This window comes from Anopheles coluzzii, chromosome 3, assembly GCF_943734685.1.
Source record: "Anopheles coluzzii chromosome 3, AcolN3, whole genome shotgun sequence".
NCBI classification, from domain to species: domain Eukaryota; kingdom Metazoa; phylum Arthropoda; class Insecta; order Diptera; family Culicidae; genus Anopheles; species Anopheles coluzzii.
This window is the reverse complement of record NC_064671.1, coordinates 32,086,005-32,106,366: the sequence shown is the minus strand read 5'-3', so window position 1 is coordinate 32,106,366 and position 20,362 is coordinate 32,086,005. Positions and strand designations below refer to the sequence as shown.

The following is a 20,362-nucleotide window of genomic DNA, read 5'->3' as shown; positions in this document are numbered from 1 at the left end:
AAAAACCCTCACTCACCTGCAGTCCACTGTTTTTCACCTGCTCGAGCGTGATCGACTTGCCGAGGGAAATTTTGATCTCGCCCGGTGTCGAGATCGATCGGTAGCAGCAGGAAAACAGCAGCAGCTCACACCAGGAGTTGATCAGCAGACAGATCTGGTCGTCGATCTGAAATAGGGGAAGAAAATCATCATCTTTCATCCAGTAAACGCAAATGATTCCTAATACGTACGGAAATGTGCTTGAAGAGCGGCAAGCTTTTGCACCACTTGACGATCTTGTACAGCCGGTGGTCGGCAATGTTGCAGAGGTTCGCGATCAGATCGGGGCTGCTGTCGGACGAGATGCCGGCACTGGACAGGATCGGGTTGTTGGCGATCGTTGCGCTGCTCACGTTCGTTGCTGGTTGGTTCAGCCGTGCTAGCTCCTGTGCGTTGTACTGCCACAGTGGTTCCACGTCCATGATTTCCTGCAACGAGACACCGAGACAAGAACCATTAGGTAATTGGTTGTGACTAGTGAACCGGGACTCCGATCGTTTTGGGAACCGGCTCCGAAGTGTAGTTCCGCCCAGCATTATCCGGAGTCATCCAGTATTGTACGGAGTCGTCCGGAGTCGTCCGGAGTCGTCTGAAGTCGTCTGGAGTCGTTCGGAGTCACCTGGAATCGTCTGGAGTCGTCTGGAGTCGTCCGGAGTCTTCCAGATTCATTCGGTGTTATCTGGAGTCGGCCAGAGTCGTCCGAAGGCGGAGTCGTCTAGAGTCTTCCTAAGTCGTCCGGAGTCGTCCAGATTCATTCAGAGTCGTCCGGAGTCGATCAGAGTCGTCCGAAGTTTTCCAGACTCAGCCGGAGTCGTCCAGAGTCTTCCTTTGTCGGAGTAGCCCGGAGTCGTCCGGAGTCATCCGCAGTTGTCCGGAGTTGTCCGCAGTCGTCCGAAGTCTTGCAGATTCATTCGGTGTTGTCTGAAGTCGTCTGGAGTCTCTAGAGTCGTCTAGAGTCTCTAGAGTCTCTAGAGTCGTATAGAGTCGTCTAAAGTCTCTAGAGTCATCTGGAGTCGTCTAGAGTCATCTGGAGTCGTCTAGAGTCATCTGGAGTCGTCTAGAGTCATCTGGAGTCGTCCGGAGTCATCTGGAGTCGTCCAGAGTCGTCCAGAGTCGTCCGGAGTCTTTCAGATTCATTCGGTGTTATCTGGAGTCGGGTGGAGTCGTCTGAAATCATCTGGAGTCATCCGAAGACGGAGTCGTCTAAAGTCTTCCGAAGTCGTCCGAAGTCGTCCAGATTCATTCAGAGTCGTTAGGAGTCGATCAGAGTCGTCCGGAGTCGTCAAGAGTCGGCCGGAGTCGTCCAGAGTCTCCGAGGTCGAAGTAGCCTGGAGTCGTCCGGAGTCGAGCAGAGTCGTCCGGAGTCTTCCAGAGTCGGTCAGAGTCGTCCAGAGCCGTCCGGGGTCGAAGTAGCCCGAAGTCGTCCGGAGTCGTCCGGAGTCGCTCGGAGTTGACCAGATTCATTCAGAGTCGTCGGCAGTCGTCCGGAGTGGTAGTCGTCCAGAGTTGTACAGGGTCGTCAGTAGTCGTGCGGATACTACCGGAGCAGTTTGAAGTCGTCCAGATTCATCATCCGGAGTCATCCGGAGTCGGGGTCCTCCGTTGTCGACCGGAGACGACCGAGGCAATGTTTTTGTGATCAGACATTTGATTTCGCAAAGGTTTTTGCTTCTACGAACAGTACCGACTTCCGGACGACTCCGAATGAGTCCGGACTACTCCGTGCGGAACTAGTGGATCCGATTTTGGCGGAGTCGGATTCGGACTAACAATAGCCGGAGTCGGGGATCGAAGTCGTGGGTGCGCTCTAGAGAGTACACCACTAATTGTAACGTTAGGGAACGCCTACTTACCTGTAGCAGTACTGGAATGCCTGGTTGCATGTGATTTCCCCCTCCACCACCGCCACCACTGGCAGCTCCATCATGTCCACTGCCCGTGCCGTTCATGCCGCTCATGCCGCTGCTCATCGCTCCCGAGCCACCCATCATCATTCCACCACCACCACCACCACCGTCCGGTGGTTCCATCTTCATCTGCTGGCCACCACCAACGGTCGAGCCGGCACCGCCTCCCACGTACGGTGAGCGTACCGTGCCACCGTACTGGAACGGTCCCGGTCCGGGTGAGTCGCCTGCCTGCATGCCCGCCCCTCCCGCACCGCCCATCGGCCCGGGCAGCGTGTACGAGCACTGGTAGGTCGAGCGTCCGCCGCGCGTACGATCCTCACGAATTGCTAAAAATAAAACAAAGACAAATTCCGATCAAAACCTCATTCTTCAATATGTTGGCACATCCCGGCATTAGCTACCTTCCAGCTTCATTCCCTTCTGAAGGCACTTCTCGAACCGACAAGCGGGACACTTTTTGCGCGTCGCTATCGTCACCGGGCAGGCCGCTCCCCTAAGGCACACGTAGTTCTTACGGTTCTGCACCGTACGCTTGAAGAAGCCCTTGCACGACTCGCACGAGAAAATGCCATAGTGGAAGCCGGATATCTTATCGCCACAGATTGGGCACGGACTATACCGCGGGAGAGGGAGAGAGAGAGAGAAAAAAAGCGCGTTAAATATCTGGATTAAATGGTTCCAAAACTCTCCCCCTGGCACTTACCTGTTGATAAGCTGCTGGCGTGATATCCCGGGCGACGGCAGATGTTCCCCCTCGTACAGGGGCTCCTCCTGGGCCGCGGCTGCCGCCGCCGCTGCCAACTGCTTCAAGGCCTGCTGTTGCTGCTGCTGATGCTGCTGCTGTTCGCTCCCGTCCAGCATCGGTTTGTATAATACTGAGTGGTGCAACGGTGACCCATTGAACGATGCACTCCCCCCTCCACCACCTCCACCACCCCCCGCCGCACTGGCAAATATACTGTGCCGCCCCTGGATCGGCGAATGCGTCGGACTAAACTCGGAGCTGTACGAGTAGCAGCTGCTGTGCGACGCATCGCTATTGTTCCGGCTGAGCGATGGCGTGTACGGGGCATGGCGGGACGTCAGCGGCGACTGGCTCGGCGAGCTGTGCGTGTACACCGAGTGGATAGCCGAGTCGGGACTCGGGTTGGCGGGCAGCAGCGACGTCTTGGAGCGCACGAGCAGCGGCGAATGGATGGCACCGGGTGGCAGGCCACCACCACCGCCACCGCCCGGATCACCGCCCGGTGGCAGCTCGTACTTGAGGTTTATCACATCCGGCAGACCGCCACCACCACCACCCTTCTTGAGGGGCATGCCGGTGGCCGCGCTTGCGCTGTACGCCAGCCCGGGGTTGATCAGCGGAAGGCCCGCTTCCGGCTTGATCAGCAGCCGGTTCGCGGGGAGGGGCGAATTGCTCGAGCTACTGCTGCTCCCGCCCGCCTGCCGGAGCGGCGTCGTGCCCGCCCCATGCTGCTGACCACCGTGCGCGGAAAGGTTGTACCCGACGGCACCGCCCCCGTTGGAAGCGGTCAGTGCAAGCGGTTCCGTAATGCCCGGCCCGGACGTTGCCGGACGTTCGGTGTCGTGCTGTTCCTCCTCCCGCTTCGGCACTATCATCGCGATCGGGGACGGATCAATCGGTGCGATTGTCAGCTTGCCGCCACCGCTCGAGCTCGAGCTGGAATTTTCATTATCGACCAGCATCGGTTCCTCCGGCTCGGACAGCTCGCCCTCCCAGGACATTGGCCGCGGCAGGCTCTTGCTGGCGCTGCGCTCCTCCCGCATGCTGACACCGTTGGTTAGCGTCGCTGCCGCTGTCTTCTCGATGTTCGACAGCTCCGTGTCGGATTCGTCCGACTCCTCCATCTTCGGCACGGTGATGCGGATCGCGCCGCCCACGTTTCCAAAGATACCACTAGAGGGACTTGTCGTCGTCGTGGCGGGTGTGTTGTTGTTCAGGCTGCTACTAGTGGTTGTCGTCCCCGCTGTGCTGTTGTTGTTGTTGTTGTTATTGTTGAGGCTGTTATTGTTGTTGTTGTGCTTGAACGCCGTCCCAACGGTTTCGAGCGGACCACCACCACCACCGCCGCCATCGTCGCAGTTGATCGTCGTTACGGACACGTTGCTGCCGCGGGCCGTCGGGGTCCCCGTCGTGCCACCGCCACCGCCACCGCCACCACCACCGTTCACCTCGGTCGATGTCATTATGCGCATTGATTGTCTGCTGCTGGTTTACTCTTTTTCTACCTTTCTTTGTGGTTTCCTTTCCCTCCCCCCGATCCGTCCGGCCGGAACCTGGGTGTGTGTGTGTTGGATTGGAACCGAGCGAGAAAGGGATATTGTAGCGTATCCGGGATCTGGTTGTACTGGCTGGCACACACGCACGCCTACAGCATCCCTAGTCGGCACAACACGGGAAGAAGGTTACAATCATTTCTGCAACAAAAGGAAAAGGAAAAGAAAGAAAAGGGTTATTAATTAATGGAGCTTCTTTTTGCCTTCTTCATTTGGGAGGATGACACGGATGTAAACAAAGGATTGGCTGGAGTGTGCTCTCCACCGGTTGACAGTTCAGTATGCCCGCATGATTTTTTGTTTGTCGCAGTAGGCTTTTGTTGTTTACTCATTCCCGGATTGGCTTTTTGGGGCCCGTCTTCCTGCTTCAAGGACACCAGCTAGACACAGACACTTGAACACGTTGATAGAAGACAAAAGAAGAAGAAGCAGGCCGGAACTACACTCTTGCCCTGCCCCGTGTGCCGTATTTATTTACACTTTGCACTCGGTGTAGCGTGTAATTTTGCTGCGGCTGGGGCGGTCGAGCCAATGCAAACAAGTTGCATTTGAACACCTTACCCACCACATTCTCCTTTTCCCTCCCTCTCTCTCCCCTTCACACAACGCGAAAACACACACAAATCTGTCAGAGATTATTGCTCATTACCGCACAGCCGGGGGCCGCCGTTTTTGGCTCGTTCTCGCCCTCCCTCTAACGAAACGAATGTGCGCACGCAAGTGAAAAGAGCAGCAGCAACCAGCCAGCAACAACAAAGACAACGTTGTATTGAGCGAGGGGGGGGGGGCGGGCGAGGCGACGGTACTTCTCTGGTTAACTCACACGCACGAAGCACAGAGAGACAGTGTAACAGCTACACACACTATAGCGAGCAGCGACACACAACGACGACGACGACCTTCAGATATGTTGGGATTTGTACGCAACGACCTTGCATGTGCGTCATCGCGCCCCGTGTTGCACGCCGTAGCGCGCTGGTGTGTGTGTGCTGCGCGTTGCTATGGTGTTGGTGAGCGAAATGGGGCCGGATGGAGGCGCAGCGAGAACGGGGTTCGTTTGGTACCGAGACGAAGGAGGCGCATGGTTTCCCGTTGTGTGTATGTGAACATGTAAAATTAACACAGGGAGGAGGGAGAGGGGGGAGGAGATTTTAATCATCATCGTCGCGTCCGTCTCTAATCCCCCACACAAAAAAAAACCATCGTCACGGCGTACTACAGAAACAGTCACACATCTAACGCTCACTAACACAAACACTGTGTCAGATCGCTGATGCTCCCCAAATACACACTCTCACGCACACATACAGAAAGAGACAGAGAGAGAGAGAGAGACATCTTCAAAGCAGGAAGCTATCGGTGTGCTATTACGTGTTGCTTGTTTTTGTAGGCTAAGCACCAGAGAGGGTGAAAAAGATAACCGAGAGAGAGGGAGAGAGAGACAAAGAGAGTGTGTGTGTGTGTGATGGGGAGAGCTCGTCTTTGTTGCTACCAAACAAAAACCCTCCCCATCCCTCTCTCTTTCATCCCCTGTTGGAGCACACCCTTCAAACACGCAGTCGTGTCGATGTGTTGGTTTCGAGTTCACAGTTTCCTCTCTCTTCTCAATACTCCCCTTTTCGCTCTCTCTCTGTCACACAACCCCATCAACATTGGGGTTGTATGCACACACACTCACAAGGGTTGTAGCTCCCGCGTCACACACCAGGCCGGTGGGTGCTCGGTACGGGGGGGGGGAGGAGTTCGTTCATTTTGTTTGATGATGCTTTTTATCACCTTTTCTTTTCGTCTCTCTTTTTGTTGTTGTTATTATTATTTTGTCGGGAGTTGTTTGGTCGGCCCTTGGCTTTCCAACGGTAAAACTAACCGGGGAGTGGTGTACGGCCGTGCAGCAATACACTCGCAACCCTCGGGAATATGACTGTGTGTTTGTGTGCGTTCACCCTGTTGGAGCAGGGGTCGTTTTTGGGATGAAAATGTTTCGTAGAGAATATACGGAAATGGAGTATTAAAAAGGTAATATTGGATGTAAGTGAGACGGTGTTTACAATACAACTCAAAAGTAGAGTGAAATGATGCTTAAATATCCTTAAGTAAGGTAAAACTATAGGAATGATTGAATATAACAAGAGTAAAACTAATTTAATAACAATAAATAGTAAACATTTACAACTTTTACATGAAAACAACCAGAAATATTACATAAATAATGAATAAATAAAAACGGAAGATAGTAAAAACAAATAGGACTCCCAAGAAACCAGAAAAGAGTAAATAAACACAAACTATACACACAAACAAACAAAAACGACGCAACTGATTATCGACATGTAACAAGTCGAAAGGTTAAAAATAGCTCAAAAACAAACAAAAGGCTAATAAAACATCCGTAAACACACACTTCCATCTGGTTGGAGTGTCCACGAATAGAAAGCTCATTACTCCAGAGGCACGAGCTACAAATCTTTGCTTCAGCATAAAAAGTAGCATAAAACAGCCAAACTGGTCAGAACAGAGCTGACCGACGATAGCTGGCAAGCATATCTACACACTGTGCCCTTGACTCTCGATTCTAATTATCGCTCCCTCTCTTTCTATTTATCACCTCCCCCACCCCCACCCCCCCCCCCCCCCCAAAATAACTCTTTTCACCCACTTTAATGTCATTTGGCAGAGCGGGGGTTGTGCAAAAAATGAGCACAACACACACACACACACACACACCCACAAACACACAGTTCACAGACAGAGGGGTGTCACGATAAAGGCGGAAATATTAGCCCCCCCACCCCCCTCCCCGACACCCCACTTTCCTTCCCATTCCGCTTTAACCTCATTTTGTGGCGCGGCGTGTGTGTCGGCAAAATATAAACTTGTCAAAAGTGTGAAAAAGAATAAAAGTAACAACAGCAGGGCAACCAAACGGAGAAACCGAAACATTTGCCAAAAACGCTTTTGCGGAGTAGCGCGATAGTAGCGAGGGGGAAAGGGTTGTGGCGGTTATCTTGACCGAAGTATTTATGTTTTTTTGTTTGTTTTACATTCTACAAGGCCACACACAGACACCTCTGTCGAGACACAGTGACGTTTTACAGGGGATTTGGGTAATGATTATAACATCTTATTGCTTATTTTACTTATTTAACACCTTATTTTTGCTTATTTAACACCCACGGGATGGGGTGTTGGAACCGAATATTAAAAAAAAAAAACATGCAAAAAACCCTCGCCGAGACCACACCGAGGTCATCTTCGGGGTGTTTTTCGCCTTCCGCATTTTCGCATTGCCATTGCAGCAGCAGCAGCAGTCCCTTGTCTCCGTTCGATCTTCACAAGCTGCACACCGAAACTCACACACACAGAGGGGTAGAAATACCGGCAGACATGGCACTCCACCACTGAAAAGCGTCTGAAAAAAGCCACCCTTCTTCACTGCACTGTCCGTCTCGTTTGCTCCCCTCCTTGTAAACGGTTCCCGGATGGAGGTGAGAGCGAGAGAGAGAGACAGTGGACGACGACGCGGCGTTCAATGCCACTCCCTCGCGAAGGGAAGGTCATTTCTCGTCAGTGGGGCACGGCAAATCTCGTCCGCCCGGGGAGGGGGGGACCGGGCTGAAAGAGCGACAAAGCAGAAGAAAGGGCGAAAGAACCGTTAGGTTTCGGTGTCGGACACCACCACCACCACCGTCCGTCCGCCTCACCCGAAAGTTCACCCAACCGGAGAGTGACCAGTGAGACAAAACGGGGAGTGTTGTGTGTGTTGGTGCCGAAGCAGGAAACGCTCTACGGTGCGCGGTACCAAACCGTTTCAAAAGCTGTCATCCATCAGATTAATCGACGGGTGTGTGAGAAGGGGATGAAGCGATACAACACGAGAGGGAGAGAGAGAGAGACACTGAAGAGGATAAAGATAAGTGGACACGAACATTCTTTTTTTCTGCTACGCGACATTTTTGTTCTAAAATAGCTCATACGTACGTTTAAATAATGAAAACAAAAATAAAACTGATACCGAAAACTTGCTACACTCGCTTATCTTACAGGGTTTTCTAGGAGTTCTCATAGCAATGGGACACTTTATTGACTCTTTCTTACGTGAATGGAACTAAATGTAATGGGAATTGGACTCTACAGAACCCTTGCGGGATAAATGCAATAGGAATGTCAAATTTCCAATAGGTGCCTTTCCAAAAAGAGTGCAATAAGTCCAATTTCCAACATATTAAGTTCACTTCCCATCAGAAAGAGTGAAGGAAGTGTCTCACAACTATGAGAAACCCTGCAAAACTCTGTATCTCGATCGGTTTTTGGGTTTGGTATGGTGGCGGTAAAACTTGTTACCTACTGTTAGAAAGGTAGAAAAGTTGAAGGGAAAGAGGAGGAGGAGTAGTAGGCGACAGCCAACCGATTATTAATGCAACCATCTCGGCCACGGTTGATGATACACACACACACTCTCTCTCTCTCTCTCTTTCTCCCCAGCGAGTGACAGCGTTTGTGTCAAAAGTCAAACGGGTTTGCATCTTTCCACTACCCTTTTTCTGACGTCTAGCTGTGTGTGTGTGTGTGTCTAGTGGAGACCTTTACGTTCTACGGCGACTAGACAAAAACAAAAATCAATAAACCCAAAGGGAAAAGGAAGAAAACGGACGGCACTAAAAAAAAAAAGAAAAACGAGCAGGAAACGACGAACCCCGCAATCGCCAACACGGCAGACGGGCGAAGCGTGTTTGGGGCGTTTGGGTGCATTTCGAGTGCACTTCGGGGAGATGTGCATACGGGCCCGCTGCTGGCCATTGTTGTCTGAATCGATGGAGCCGAGCTAGCCAAGAGAGAGCAGGACAGAGAGAGAGACACCGAGAGAGAGAGAGAATTGTGGTTGAAATGATAGTTTAAAGTTAGCATGCACGCTAGTGCCACGACCATTAGACCAAACGAAGGTGTGAAAAGAGAGAGTCAAAATCAAAGAGAGAGAAAGAGAGAGAGAGAACAAGAGCGGGATTAGGATACCCAGCCCAGCAGGTTCGTTTACCTTTTGCTGTATCTCTTTTTATCACCTCCACACGGCACTCTGCGCTGACGTCGTCGTTGATGTCCCAGCCGTCCTCGGCTGGGTGGAATATTGCACACTCCGACGACCCAGACATAGATCCCGCGGCAAACCTACACTCCCCCCCCCCCCAAATGCACACACCAATTGGGGAGAAAGCGAGTGATGGGCGGAAAAACACACGCGCCCGCGAACGATGATGCACCGCAGCATGATGCCCGTGCCACCGCCACCCGTTGTTGGTGGAAACACGGAAGAGGTCAACGTCGCCGTCTGGCAGGCATACACATACACACACATACACATTAAACGCGTTGGATGCATTTTGTATGCACGCCAGTGTGTGTGTGTGTGTGTGTTTGTGTGTTGTTTTCACCCTGATTCAACCCTCCCGTCGCATGATTTTCCCAAACCGCATTGCACCATCGATCGTTTGGGGCCCCAGGTCGGTTCGGAGTGTTTGGTCGTTTTGTTTTATGTGACGTCAACGGGCGTTTACCCATAACCAAACGAAGCAGTGCCTACGCCTACGCCACGGAACAAAGTGCAGCGGTGGCAGCAGTAACACAGCTCCATACTTGTCCTCTCCCCATTGCTCGCGACAGGCCCTGTCAAAACATGAGTACTTTTCTTACTCTCGCCGACTCATCATGCGATCGGCGATCGCTTCGCGATCTCAAAGTTCAACCCCGCACACGAACTGGGGTGCGACACGATCATTGGACAGAGAGAGAGCGTCGGAGACCTCATTATCGCGCTCTCTGTGGTTGAAGAAGCAGTCGAAAACCCCTGAGAAAAAAGGAGAAAGAACCATTTCTTTTTCCTAATAGAAACCAAGCTGCTTGAACTTCATCTTGTTGGGATGTTGGGGAGCACTCTAGGTCTGTCACACACATACACACACTCCCGTCCCATTAGACAATCACAATCGAAACGGTGTGGCTAGAAAACGGCCAGCACAAGACAGAGCGGTGGTTATGATTGATTCCTCAAACGCGCCATCTGTTAAATATTCTTCATCGGATCGGTAGGCGCATGGAGGCCCCCAGGGCGGGCTGGCTGGACATCGGAACATTGGGAATGGCCGACTAGAGAGCTGGTAGAAATGTAATCTTTGACCTCAAGATTAAGCAGATTGCGTGCGTGTTTTACCATTCTGTAAACGCCCAGATGACAAGGGTTGGGTGTGATGTTAAATAAAGCTGTTAAATCACTTTGGGCATTATGTAATATGGACGTGATCTTATGTGTTCTTCCTATTGTTGTAAGTAAAGAAGCATTGCCAGTTATAAACTCAGATACCTAATGAATTCTGAAATAATATAGATGTAATTTTACATTTCAAAGATGTAGTTTATACAAGGAAATATGGATAACAAAGGCATTTGCAGGAAAGTACTGGAATTGAACGGGAATTGGATTTCGTTGGAGATTAATATGGTCCCAAACTTTAATGATTTTGCGCCCAGTAGTAGAAGTATATAGACCGGGGCAGTACCATGGTCGTCAACTCAAACGACTCAATAACATGTCCGTCATAGGTTCAAATCTAGAATGGACCGTCCCCCCGTATCAAGGATTAACTATCCGGCTGCATGGGAATGAATTAAGTCTCAAAAGCCTGTATAGATCGGCATGTCCGCGTAGGACGTTACGCCAAATAGAAGAGGATTAGAAGGAATTAAAGATATTCATTCTTCAATAGTTTTTCTAGTTGAATCACATAAAATGTCCTAAAATGTCAAGTCATTGAAATCAATAGAAAAAATGCAGTTTCCGTTATCTGTTTTCTGTCTGTTCTATGTTAAAATCAAAAAGTCTCCATTTATTCTATGGAACAGAACATTTGTTTGTACATCAGTAACATTTCAATTGTAGGAATGAAATAAATAGTAATTACTGTTACTGGTATCATCAACAAGAATAATAAAGAAATAGATCAATCACGATTATTTTGAAATGTTAATAATTATCAAAACTATGAGATCTATTCAATGATCTTAAGTGATCCGGAGTTCCCTCTTCAACTACCTAATGTAGATGAATCTACATCATAAGAATAATAAAAGAATTGATCAATCAGGACTATATTTAAATGTAATTAATGCTCACAACTATGAGATCTATTCAATGATCTCAAATGATCAGGAGTTCCCTCCTCAACTACCTTCAACTACAATTTTGTTTGGAGATATTGAAGCAACTCTGCAACTCCCAACAACGCTTCCAACTGTACCACATCACACGCTTGACCACGCTGCACTTTACAGTTCACAGAGCCCGCAATGACATAAATTAATTTCCCGTCCCATCAAACCGTACGGCAAGTTTAAGAGATCATCATCACACAAAACTACATTTACGATGCTGTCCCAAGTACGGCGGACGACCACGGAGAGTGCATCTCGAGCGCGAGGCGACCATAACTAAAGCGATAATTGGTCATTGCTCCATCAAAAAATGTTCGCCGGCGATGACCTTGCCGGTGACAGTGCGCCATACAGCGCCCAGTCTCATCTCCCGCGACTCTCCGCTCTAAGAAGCATAAAAAGATGCTCCAAATCCAACGGCCGATTGCCCACGCGCTGGCGCTCGCTGGTAACGTTTCTCACCAAACGGGAGGGGGTTTGGAAGTATTTTATTTCGTCTGTTCGTTGCACGACTGGACGACCCCGACCCCCGGTATGCGTGGGACGGAATTTTGCATGGAAACGTTTGGTCCGTTCGCGATTTTCCACCAATTAGCTTTTATCTTTTCAACGAGTTTTACACACCGTGCTCTTATATATCGTAAAGTTGTCACACATGGGGGGCGTTTGTTGAATGTCTTGTTTTTTCCAACTGTAAAGAACCGGATAATGATGGTGTGCGTCCACAAGCCAACGACCTACGTTGAACGACATCATCCCGCCGAGGAAAGGATGCAATAAAACCATATATATATGTGTGTGTAGGGCGCGCGTTTTCTATTCTTGCGTTTATGACCAAACTGTATCATAACTTTCGAACCGCTTCAAAGGCGACAATATTCCCAGCAGATCAGGCGGAGTTCGGGCGTGTTCGAGGGCGTGTGCTAAACGGGAAGGAAATTTATTGGAATGCTGGTAATAATGCTATCGGATATCAGGGGCACGATTTTTGCCACGAGTTGGGGTATTTGCTAGGACAGAAGTAAGTCTCGTAGTTGGTTGGATCACGGCCAGCGTGTGGGACAACAAGTGGCACCACGGCAGACACGGCACACACAATGTTGCAGCCGACGACCGTCTGGTGCATTGGGGCGTCCAGATATTTGGCAGACCTCGGTGCACTGTCTGTGCCGCCTGTGCGGTTGAAGTAGAAAGAGGAGCGAAAGAAACAGCGAGAGCCAAGAATGCCAAGCGACTGCAAGTGCAAATGGACACCCATTCCCCCGGTACGTATGAGACCGGTTGCGGTATTTCTGTCGCTTTTTTGTGCACAACGACCAACGACCACCACCCTCGAACAACGCTAATCCGTCACTAATGACACACAAACCGCTTCGGACGATTAAGGAGCGGCTCCAAGGACATCCCCTTCCCACACGCACACACAGGCAGGCATTAGAGTACATTAAACCATTAACCGCTGGCACTGTCTTCGTCACACCTCCAAACCACCACCTGCAGGTCTTGGGGCCCTTTTGGGAGAGAGGAATGAGAGGCGCAGTGGTGGTCAACCGTGACCTGCCACCATGTACAACGGGTTTGCAACAGCCGCCTGTTGTCTCTCTGTGTGTGTGTCTGTGTATGACGAAAGCGCCGTGCGCCGGTAGTTTAGCGCTGACCTTCAAAACCAAACCTAACGGAGATATTGTGTGTGTGGACGGACCAACGGACCAACTGCACGGACCCGTACCTTTAGCCGTCTTCAGCACCACGCGTCCCACACACATCATGGGGTCTTTCAGAACTCTGTGAAGTTTTAATTTTACGCCAAGCCGAAGCGAAACGCGACACCGTGACGACGCAGTGACGCGCGCCGCACCGCCAGCATTACGGATGACCTTGCGCTGGCAGGTCTCGGTGCTAATTTGGCACCAAGTGGTGGGGACTTTGGATGGCGATGAAGGGGGTGATGAAAGATAGGCCTTTTGCCACCTGCAAATGTGCAAGCTCTTTGGCACGGTTTGCCAAAAGATCGAGCTCTGAGTTTACAGCTCTTAGTTTAAAGCCACTCACTGTTGACTTCAAGAACCGATAGAACGAACAAGCTTTCCAATATTGCAGTTTTATTGCTTGTTTGTCATTCCACGGCAGTTGATTTATTGATGAGATGGATGGATCCTATCTTCACTACCCCTTGCCAGTGGTTTCTGCACCCGTTTTGGACAGGCTTAAAATGCCAACGACATCGGAAAAGAAACGCCTGAAGTCCACCACAGAAAAACATAGCCAGATAGAGACTCCGTTGCCTTCAGGAAATCTTTTTCGGGGCCAAATGACATTCCAAACGTCCCAACATTCCTGGGCTTTATTCTTTTTGTAGTTGTATTTCCCATCCAGCCGGGACCAGACCGGAGCAATCCTTCATCCATTCTTTAACACCAACGTACCGGTGGAGTTGCTTGGGGATTGGATGAAGCAGCGCAAAAACCTCGAACCATTCTATTTCCCGGTTTAAAGTAGGCTCTTCTAAATGCGACGAAGCTCCCGAAGGTGTTGGAGGAGTTGAAGGTGTACATGTTTGTCAATGTGGGTAGGCTTCCCGTCCACCCTGTTCTCCAGTGCACCGCAGCAACGCTCGAGACTCCCCGCGTGTGTATCGATCCAACAAAGTTCAATGTCTCTCGGTCCCGCGGGATTTCCACACTCCAATGGGGGCCCAACCCCGAATGCAAAACTCCCCGGTAGCAGCAAAGCGAAGCCGGGGAAAAGTGTCGGTCCCAAGCTGGGCGAGACGCTAGGGGTACGGGTAACTGCAGTGGTTGAAATGCAAAAATGAAGCCGACCCGGCAGAGCTGGAGCTTCAAAGGGGTTGTTGGTACGCCTAGAAATGGGAAGGGTGACGAAGCTGCCTCACAGAGCTTCTGCTCTTTCAAAAGCACACACAAACAAACACCCATCCTACTTGCACCTACCCACTGGAAGGGGGTGTGGTGGTAGGCTTCATTAGTTATTCACAAAAGCCGACCCAACCCCGAAAGGCCGGCACCGTCACCGCCGCCGCCGCGGCCCCAAAAGAAGAGCCGAGAAGAACGCCGGCGAAAGAAAACACTGCCGTTATGACGTTAATCGCGACCACAGGGAAGCACCCCGAGAGAGAGAGAGAGAGAGAGAGAGAGGGGAAGGTTTGTTGTGCACTAGGCATAAGGTGGCATTTAGAAAAGGAATGGACACCTTACAAGCGAAGGGAAGAGTAAGAAGAAGCAGCAAAAGAACTTGAAAACATACCACACATCCTAAATGCCACCGGGTTGGTCTCTGGGAGAGAGAGAGAGAGATTTCTTTCCAGCTTTCCCGCCACGCTGCTAGAGTCATCTGTATTTTTGCTGCAGAGCCTCTGCAAGTTGGCTCCGTTTTTAGTTGCCACGGATGGATCAACAAAATATAAAAAAAGAAGCGCTTGCTCCCCTGCCGACAGGAAATGATGACAAACAGCACCAATCCATTTTATTGGGCGGTGTGTGCCTGTGTGTGCCTGTGTGTCAACTCCAAAACCGGACGCGCTTAGTATTCATAATTTGTGACATTAGCTTTCGAATGGAGATGTCTCGTGAGAACGAGATTAGAGGCACTAATTTTGCAAACTTGAGAAAGAGGCGGAAATATCAGAAAATGGGACGTTAAAATTTGTTAAAATTAAATTGTAATAGCCATTTTTTAGTGTTGCAGTACTTGGTTAGCGTTTTAAATACTGTTTCGAGGACCTAATATTAGGATTTTTAAAGAATTCATGTATGTCTAGAGTAGACAGAAAGAGTTTAAAGACAATGTGGAGTTTCTGAACTTTGGATGCATGATCTACTCCAAAAAATATAGAAAATTTGAGTAAAACTGAAGCTGAGATCGCAGATACTTTCGAGAAGCCACATCAAACTCCCAAGCTAGAGATAAGAATAATAACTCTTTTAAGTGAGTTTAAGAAGAGTGAAAGAGTGATTAGAGAAATCTGTGTGAGTCAACTCAAAAAGACCTTCAAATTGTGTCAAAGTAGGCAATTTCATGTCGAAGAACGTCACCGCTAACAACACTGGTTACAGCTAAGAAATCAATTTCCATGTTGCATGCAGCCAAAATGTTACCTGGGTTTCAGACCCACAGGCGTTACGCGTAACGCTAACGTAACGCAGAGTGCTTAGCTTCTAGTAGAGGCATTTTAAATAAAAATTAAAATGACAAGTTAAACCAGAGTTTAAAGAGCTTCTGGGAAGATATTATCAACCACCTTTCGCCATTTCAACTGATCAAAAACTATTCCATCTCTCTGCCATTTCCTTCCCTCGCCTTTTCCCGCTCTCCGTTCACCCCGAGAGCGAACAAATTTGGCACGTTGTGTTAAACGTGACCTCCACACGCGCTATTCCACTTCCCTAAGGCCGACAACAACCGCGAACAAGTGTCTGAGCGGTCCAGCTTTGGCACAACCGTCCCCTCTCTATCCCGCACCAGCCGCCCTCTTGTTAGCCTCCGTTTGCGGTGGACAAGCTTTATCTTTCTCTCCGCTTAAGCACTTGTTCCTTCATTTCCCGTTCATTCCCATCTGACCTGAGCGCGGGGCCGACTCGTTGGGACACACCCCGTGTGCAGACACACCAACACGCCCGGAGCCGGAGTTGGTGGTGCAAACTTCTTCAGCTCTTATTTCAGCAGAAGCAGCAGAAACAAAAAAAAGAGAAACCTCGTAAAACCTGGCCGTTAAGAGGCACCGACCGACCGACCGACCGATCCACCGTGACATTCAGAGGACGACCACGGCAAGAAGCAACCGGCGAGAAGCAAAAAGCTCTTACCGGAAAGGCCGGAAAGCGCGCACCCTTCACCGGGAAGAACCCGGGAAGAAAGAAGAGATGGATAGTAACAGCACAAAAAAACAGCAAACCAGAAACGCAACTCCCGTCCAATCGGCTTCCAACCGACCAACCAACCGCCAGCTGCAGCGCCACCCCGAAAACGGAACCGAGGGCCAAACTGGCCGAACGGCGGATGGGCAGCGGAAGGCTCATTTTCACCGTTAATCTTCAATTCTTGTTTCGCGCGGAACCGGCGCTGTAAAAAAAATCCCGAAGCAAAAGCCCGCGACGACGACGACGCGGACGACGCCATCCGACCCGATTCTTGCCGTCGCTGCGGGCGGTTCGAATCGAGATCGAAGACGCGAAGCTGTGAGAAAACGGAGAACGAGATGGAGCACAACACCACACCACACCACGCCAGTGACATGTCCGCTGCTCGAGCAAACGCATGACATTGGAACACTTGTGTTCGGCGGGAGCACGCGTGGGGTGGAAGTGAAAGAGGCTTTCCGACCGGCCGAATAAGAACCAAACGGGCGGGTGTGGTGTGTAAGATCGATCGATCGACCGACCGACACACCGAAAAGGGTTGATCTTTTCCACTTTCTCTCTCTCTCTCTCTATCGCTGTGCCGCTTGCTTTGCCAGCATCTTCTCTGACGTATCTTAAGTTTTGCTTGGTTTTTAATTTTTGCCGAACCCAGCTCGCGAGCCGTTGGAATTTTTGTGCCAAATTTTATGACCATTTCCTGGGCTGTTTCGCTTTTGCAACGACTTCTTTTTTTTTTTTGCAAGTAATTTTATTTCATCTCACTCGCATTCTCCACTTCCAACCCAAGTCAGACGAACACACTAAGGTTTGGAATAGAGGGAAGCCTCGCCAAGAGCTTAATCGGGAGCATTAATCTGCATAAAACTCGGGACAACATTGCAAATGGCACGCCGACAGCATCCGCTAGAAGGTGGTAAAAATTGCCAACCGAGGTACAACAACGGGGAGGTGAACATTGTCACGCGAAGAAGTTGTCAGTGGCGGTGTTTGGAGTGGTACAGAAAGAAAGGCTCCCAGAGCCCGTTGGAGCACACTGCGCAAAGAACACTGGCAACGGGGGATCGATTTTCGGAAAGCTTTGGCGTCTTCTTTTTTTTTTGTCCAATTCCTGTGCATTTCTTTCTCCATTCAGGTCTTTCAGGACTTGCAGACAATTTGGAAGAGATTTTATAGCAGAAAAACAACCGTCCAATTCGTCCCAATATGGAACGAACGAAATGAGAACGGCAATTGGGGCTGGTTGATAAACGGGAATTCTGAGCTGATGCCAATTCTGGAAACCAATCAACCAACCACATAAACAGGTGAGTGGATGTTATCTTTATCCACAACAGTTTGTTTGTGCTCAGGAGTGTACTTTGAAGTGCTATAATACACTACAGGCACACCGGTGTGTCATCCAAGCCGTGACTGGTTGGACCCTGCGGTGCTGCGAAAAGGGACATTGAAACGCCAGTGTCATCAAACTTTCCTACCCATCAATCTCCAGCACCAGTACCTTCCAGCTTAAGGCCAGCCGTATTTCGTATGTTCCATTATGCTTATGGATTAGAATTCCAAAGCAGTGCGTCGCGACGACCACGGCACGCACGCATGGTTTGTGTTCTTCGGCTACGGTTCGATTAGAATTTCCAATCTTACCACGGTGCGTGCGTATTACCTATGCGTAAGCCGCCTGGCGCTGGCGAAAACGGACCTGACGGACCAGGGAGGGGTTCGCCGCTTGTTCTTCTTGGTCGAGAACTCCGAACGCAATAGCGGGAATGTCAATGACCCTGAATCGATGAGATGTTTTTTTCTGTAGTGGCGAGAATAATCATACGTAAGACCTCATTTTGAAGGTGAGCGAGTCTTCAATTCCAACACACAAAGCGTCATACGCATGATACGATTTGTTTGCTTTACTAAAAGCCCTTTTTACCCGGTCACTGGGAAGGTCATCCGGGAGTTGTAGTGGCACACGCAGGGCACCTTTGAACACCGGAAGTGGACGTGCTAGAAAGCCGCACACTACACATCATACCCTATTTCGCGGAACTCTCTGCCACCCCCATTCCGACTAGTGACCTAACGTGATGCAGCTACGTGCTGCAAACACACACCGTCAAGAACCGGTGTATAAAAACGCATCATTACGCCTGGACACGCTTCCACGGTGTGCTCCCGGTGCGCGTCACAGTCCACCTACGTGCGCCATCCGGCAGTTGGCGGCAGGCACGTTCGACCCCGGGCAGAATGAACTCCCAAGATACAGTAGATGCACTCGTGTTGCCTTGCAAAAATGCACCCAAACACGAGCCAACAACACTCTCTTCCCGGGGTTTGTTTGTTTGTTTTTTGCCCCTCATCTTCGAGAGAATTCAAAATGGCCTCCCTCGGTTGCGTGCAAGCAGGCCCCAAAATGGCGCTGGGACAGTGCGATGGGAGCAGAGGCGACATCGCGCACCGATCGGTGCGACACGCACGATCGCAGGCTGCTCCATCGAGGGCTGCTGCTGCTGCTGCTTCAAGCTTCGTGCTCGCTGCTGTGCAAACAAGTTTTCGAGAAAGAGAGCGTAAAAGAGGACACCGAGAACTGACACCACTCAGCACGCTAGGCAGCCAAACCCCGGGAGCGCATTGCGGTCTGGTGGGGAAGGTCTTGGTGCATCATCCGCCCTTCCTCACATCCAGTTTGACCTTTTCAAATAACGGTGAAGCGCACCGTTTGCGCGTGCACGGTGAAGCTTTTGAAAAGGGTACGCATGCATACAGACACACACACACAGTGTGCCTGAATCGGTTTACGCAAGCAGCTTACACGTTTATAAGTGCTGGTCTGGATCCTCTTCTGATCTTTCCATCCTTTCCAGACCCCTCACCGACCTTCAAGGTCGTCAAGTGATCTTTTTTTTCCTGCTGCTGCTGCTGTTGTGGTTGGTGTTGTTGATGCCTGTGCATGCTCCCTCACTACTCTAGTTTTACACTATACACGAGGTTTGGGTTGGGTAACAACAACAACAACGTCGAAAAGGGACGATCTCATGCATACAAGGACGCACAAGCTAATAATAGTGTGCAGTGTACCTCACCTGTGAACCTCACCTGTGCAGTGTAAATGGACGCATTGGAACGAAAGGGTGACGACAGGAATAAACCACACCGGACAACTACGGGTGGCTCACGTTACGGTAAATTGAGTCATTTTACGAGAGTAGGCACAGGCACTCACAAACACAATTCTTTAAATGACATTTCGATGATTCAGCGTTTACCAATTCGGGGTGTAAGAACAATACCACTCTAAAATGCGGGAAGTTCAGAAAACTCCATGCATAATGCATGAGAGAGATGACTCCAACAAAAGGGCATACATCGGTCGGTACTCTCTGTAGGGATGTTCGCATCGGGTCAGAAGGAGTGAGTGAGTTAAATCTCTACAGAGATTTAACTCATTTGTGAATGAACTCTTTGAGCTAGTCAGATTAATTCTTGAGTCATATAACTCTTTGGAGAATCATAATGAGTGAATCAGTGGAATCTTTGATGAGAATGAGCATAAATCAACAGTCGCGTTGGTTTTATTTAACTCATTAGAGAATTAACGCATTGATGACCTAGATAACTCTCCAAAGATAACTGTACAAAGTCAATTCTGGGTGAGTTATTTGACTCTCCACATCGTCCAGTAACTGACTGGCAGTGAATTGAACGATTTTTGATCTCTGTTTCGAGAGTTACATCTTGACGAGTGAATCATTAGAGTCAGGTACTTAGTTCAAGATGTGACTTGCCATTCCTTCTCATATGTTCTGAATTAAAATGTATCTTGAAGAGTTATTCATTGATATCTCTCGGAGACTTCTTTTTTTGGAGAAACGGTTTTTGTTATATAGTTAATGCCTTCTGGCTACTTTCGGCCACCAACTTAGGTCCAGATTTGAATCGTCATTTTAACTCATTTACTCTGAATTAAATCACGGTACGGTTATTCCCATCAATAACACTGTAACGATTTCATAACATGGATCAGTGCCATTCTTTTCCCAAAGATCATTC

At 49.7% G+C, this 20,362-nt stretch overlaps 1 protein-coding gene across 3 annotated transcripts in view; it reads right to left on the bottom strand.

Moving 5' to 3' along the window:
* Nucleotides 1–20,362, bottom strand: part of LOC120955552 (nuclear hormone receptor FTZ-F1 beta) — a 40,267-nt gene that overhangs the window by 4,397 nt on the left and 15,508 nt on the right. For 2 of the 3 annotated variants that reach the window (XM_049609802.1, XM_040376525.2), the window contains exons 3-7: nucleotides 2,653–4,388; nucleotides 2,351–2,562; nucleotides 1,893–2,275; nucleotides 231–467; nucleotides 17–166 (exon numbers count right to left, since the gene is read on the bottom strand). In XM_049609802.1, coding sequence (XP_049465759.1) covers nucleotides 17–166; nucleotides 231–467; nucleotides 1,893–2,275; nucleotides 2,351–2,562; nucleotides 2,653–4,166 — 2,496 coding nt within the window. In that variant the 5' untranslated portion in view covers nucleotides 4,167–4,388. Of the gene's footprint in view, nucleotides 1–16; nucleotides 167–230; nucleotides 468–1,892; nucleotides 2,276–2,350; nucleotides 2,563–2,652; nucleotides 4,389–4,896; nucleotides 5,011–20,362 lie in introns of those variants that run through there. The other variant, XM_049609803.1, reaches the window with a different exon arrangement.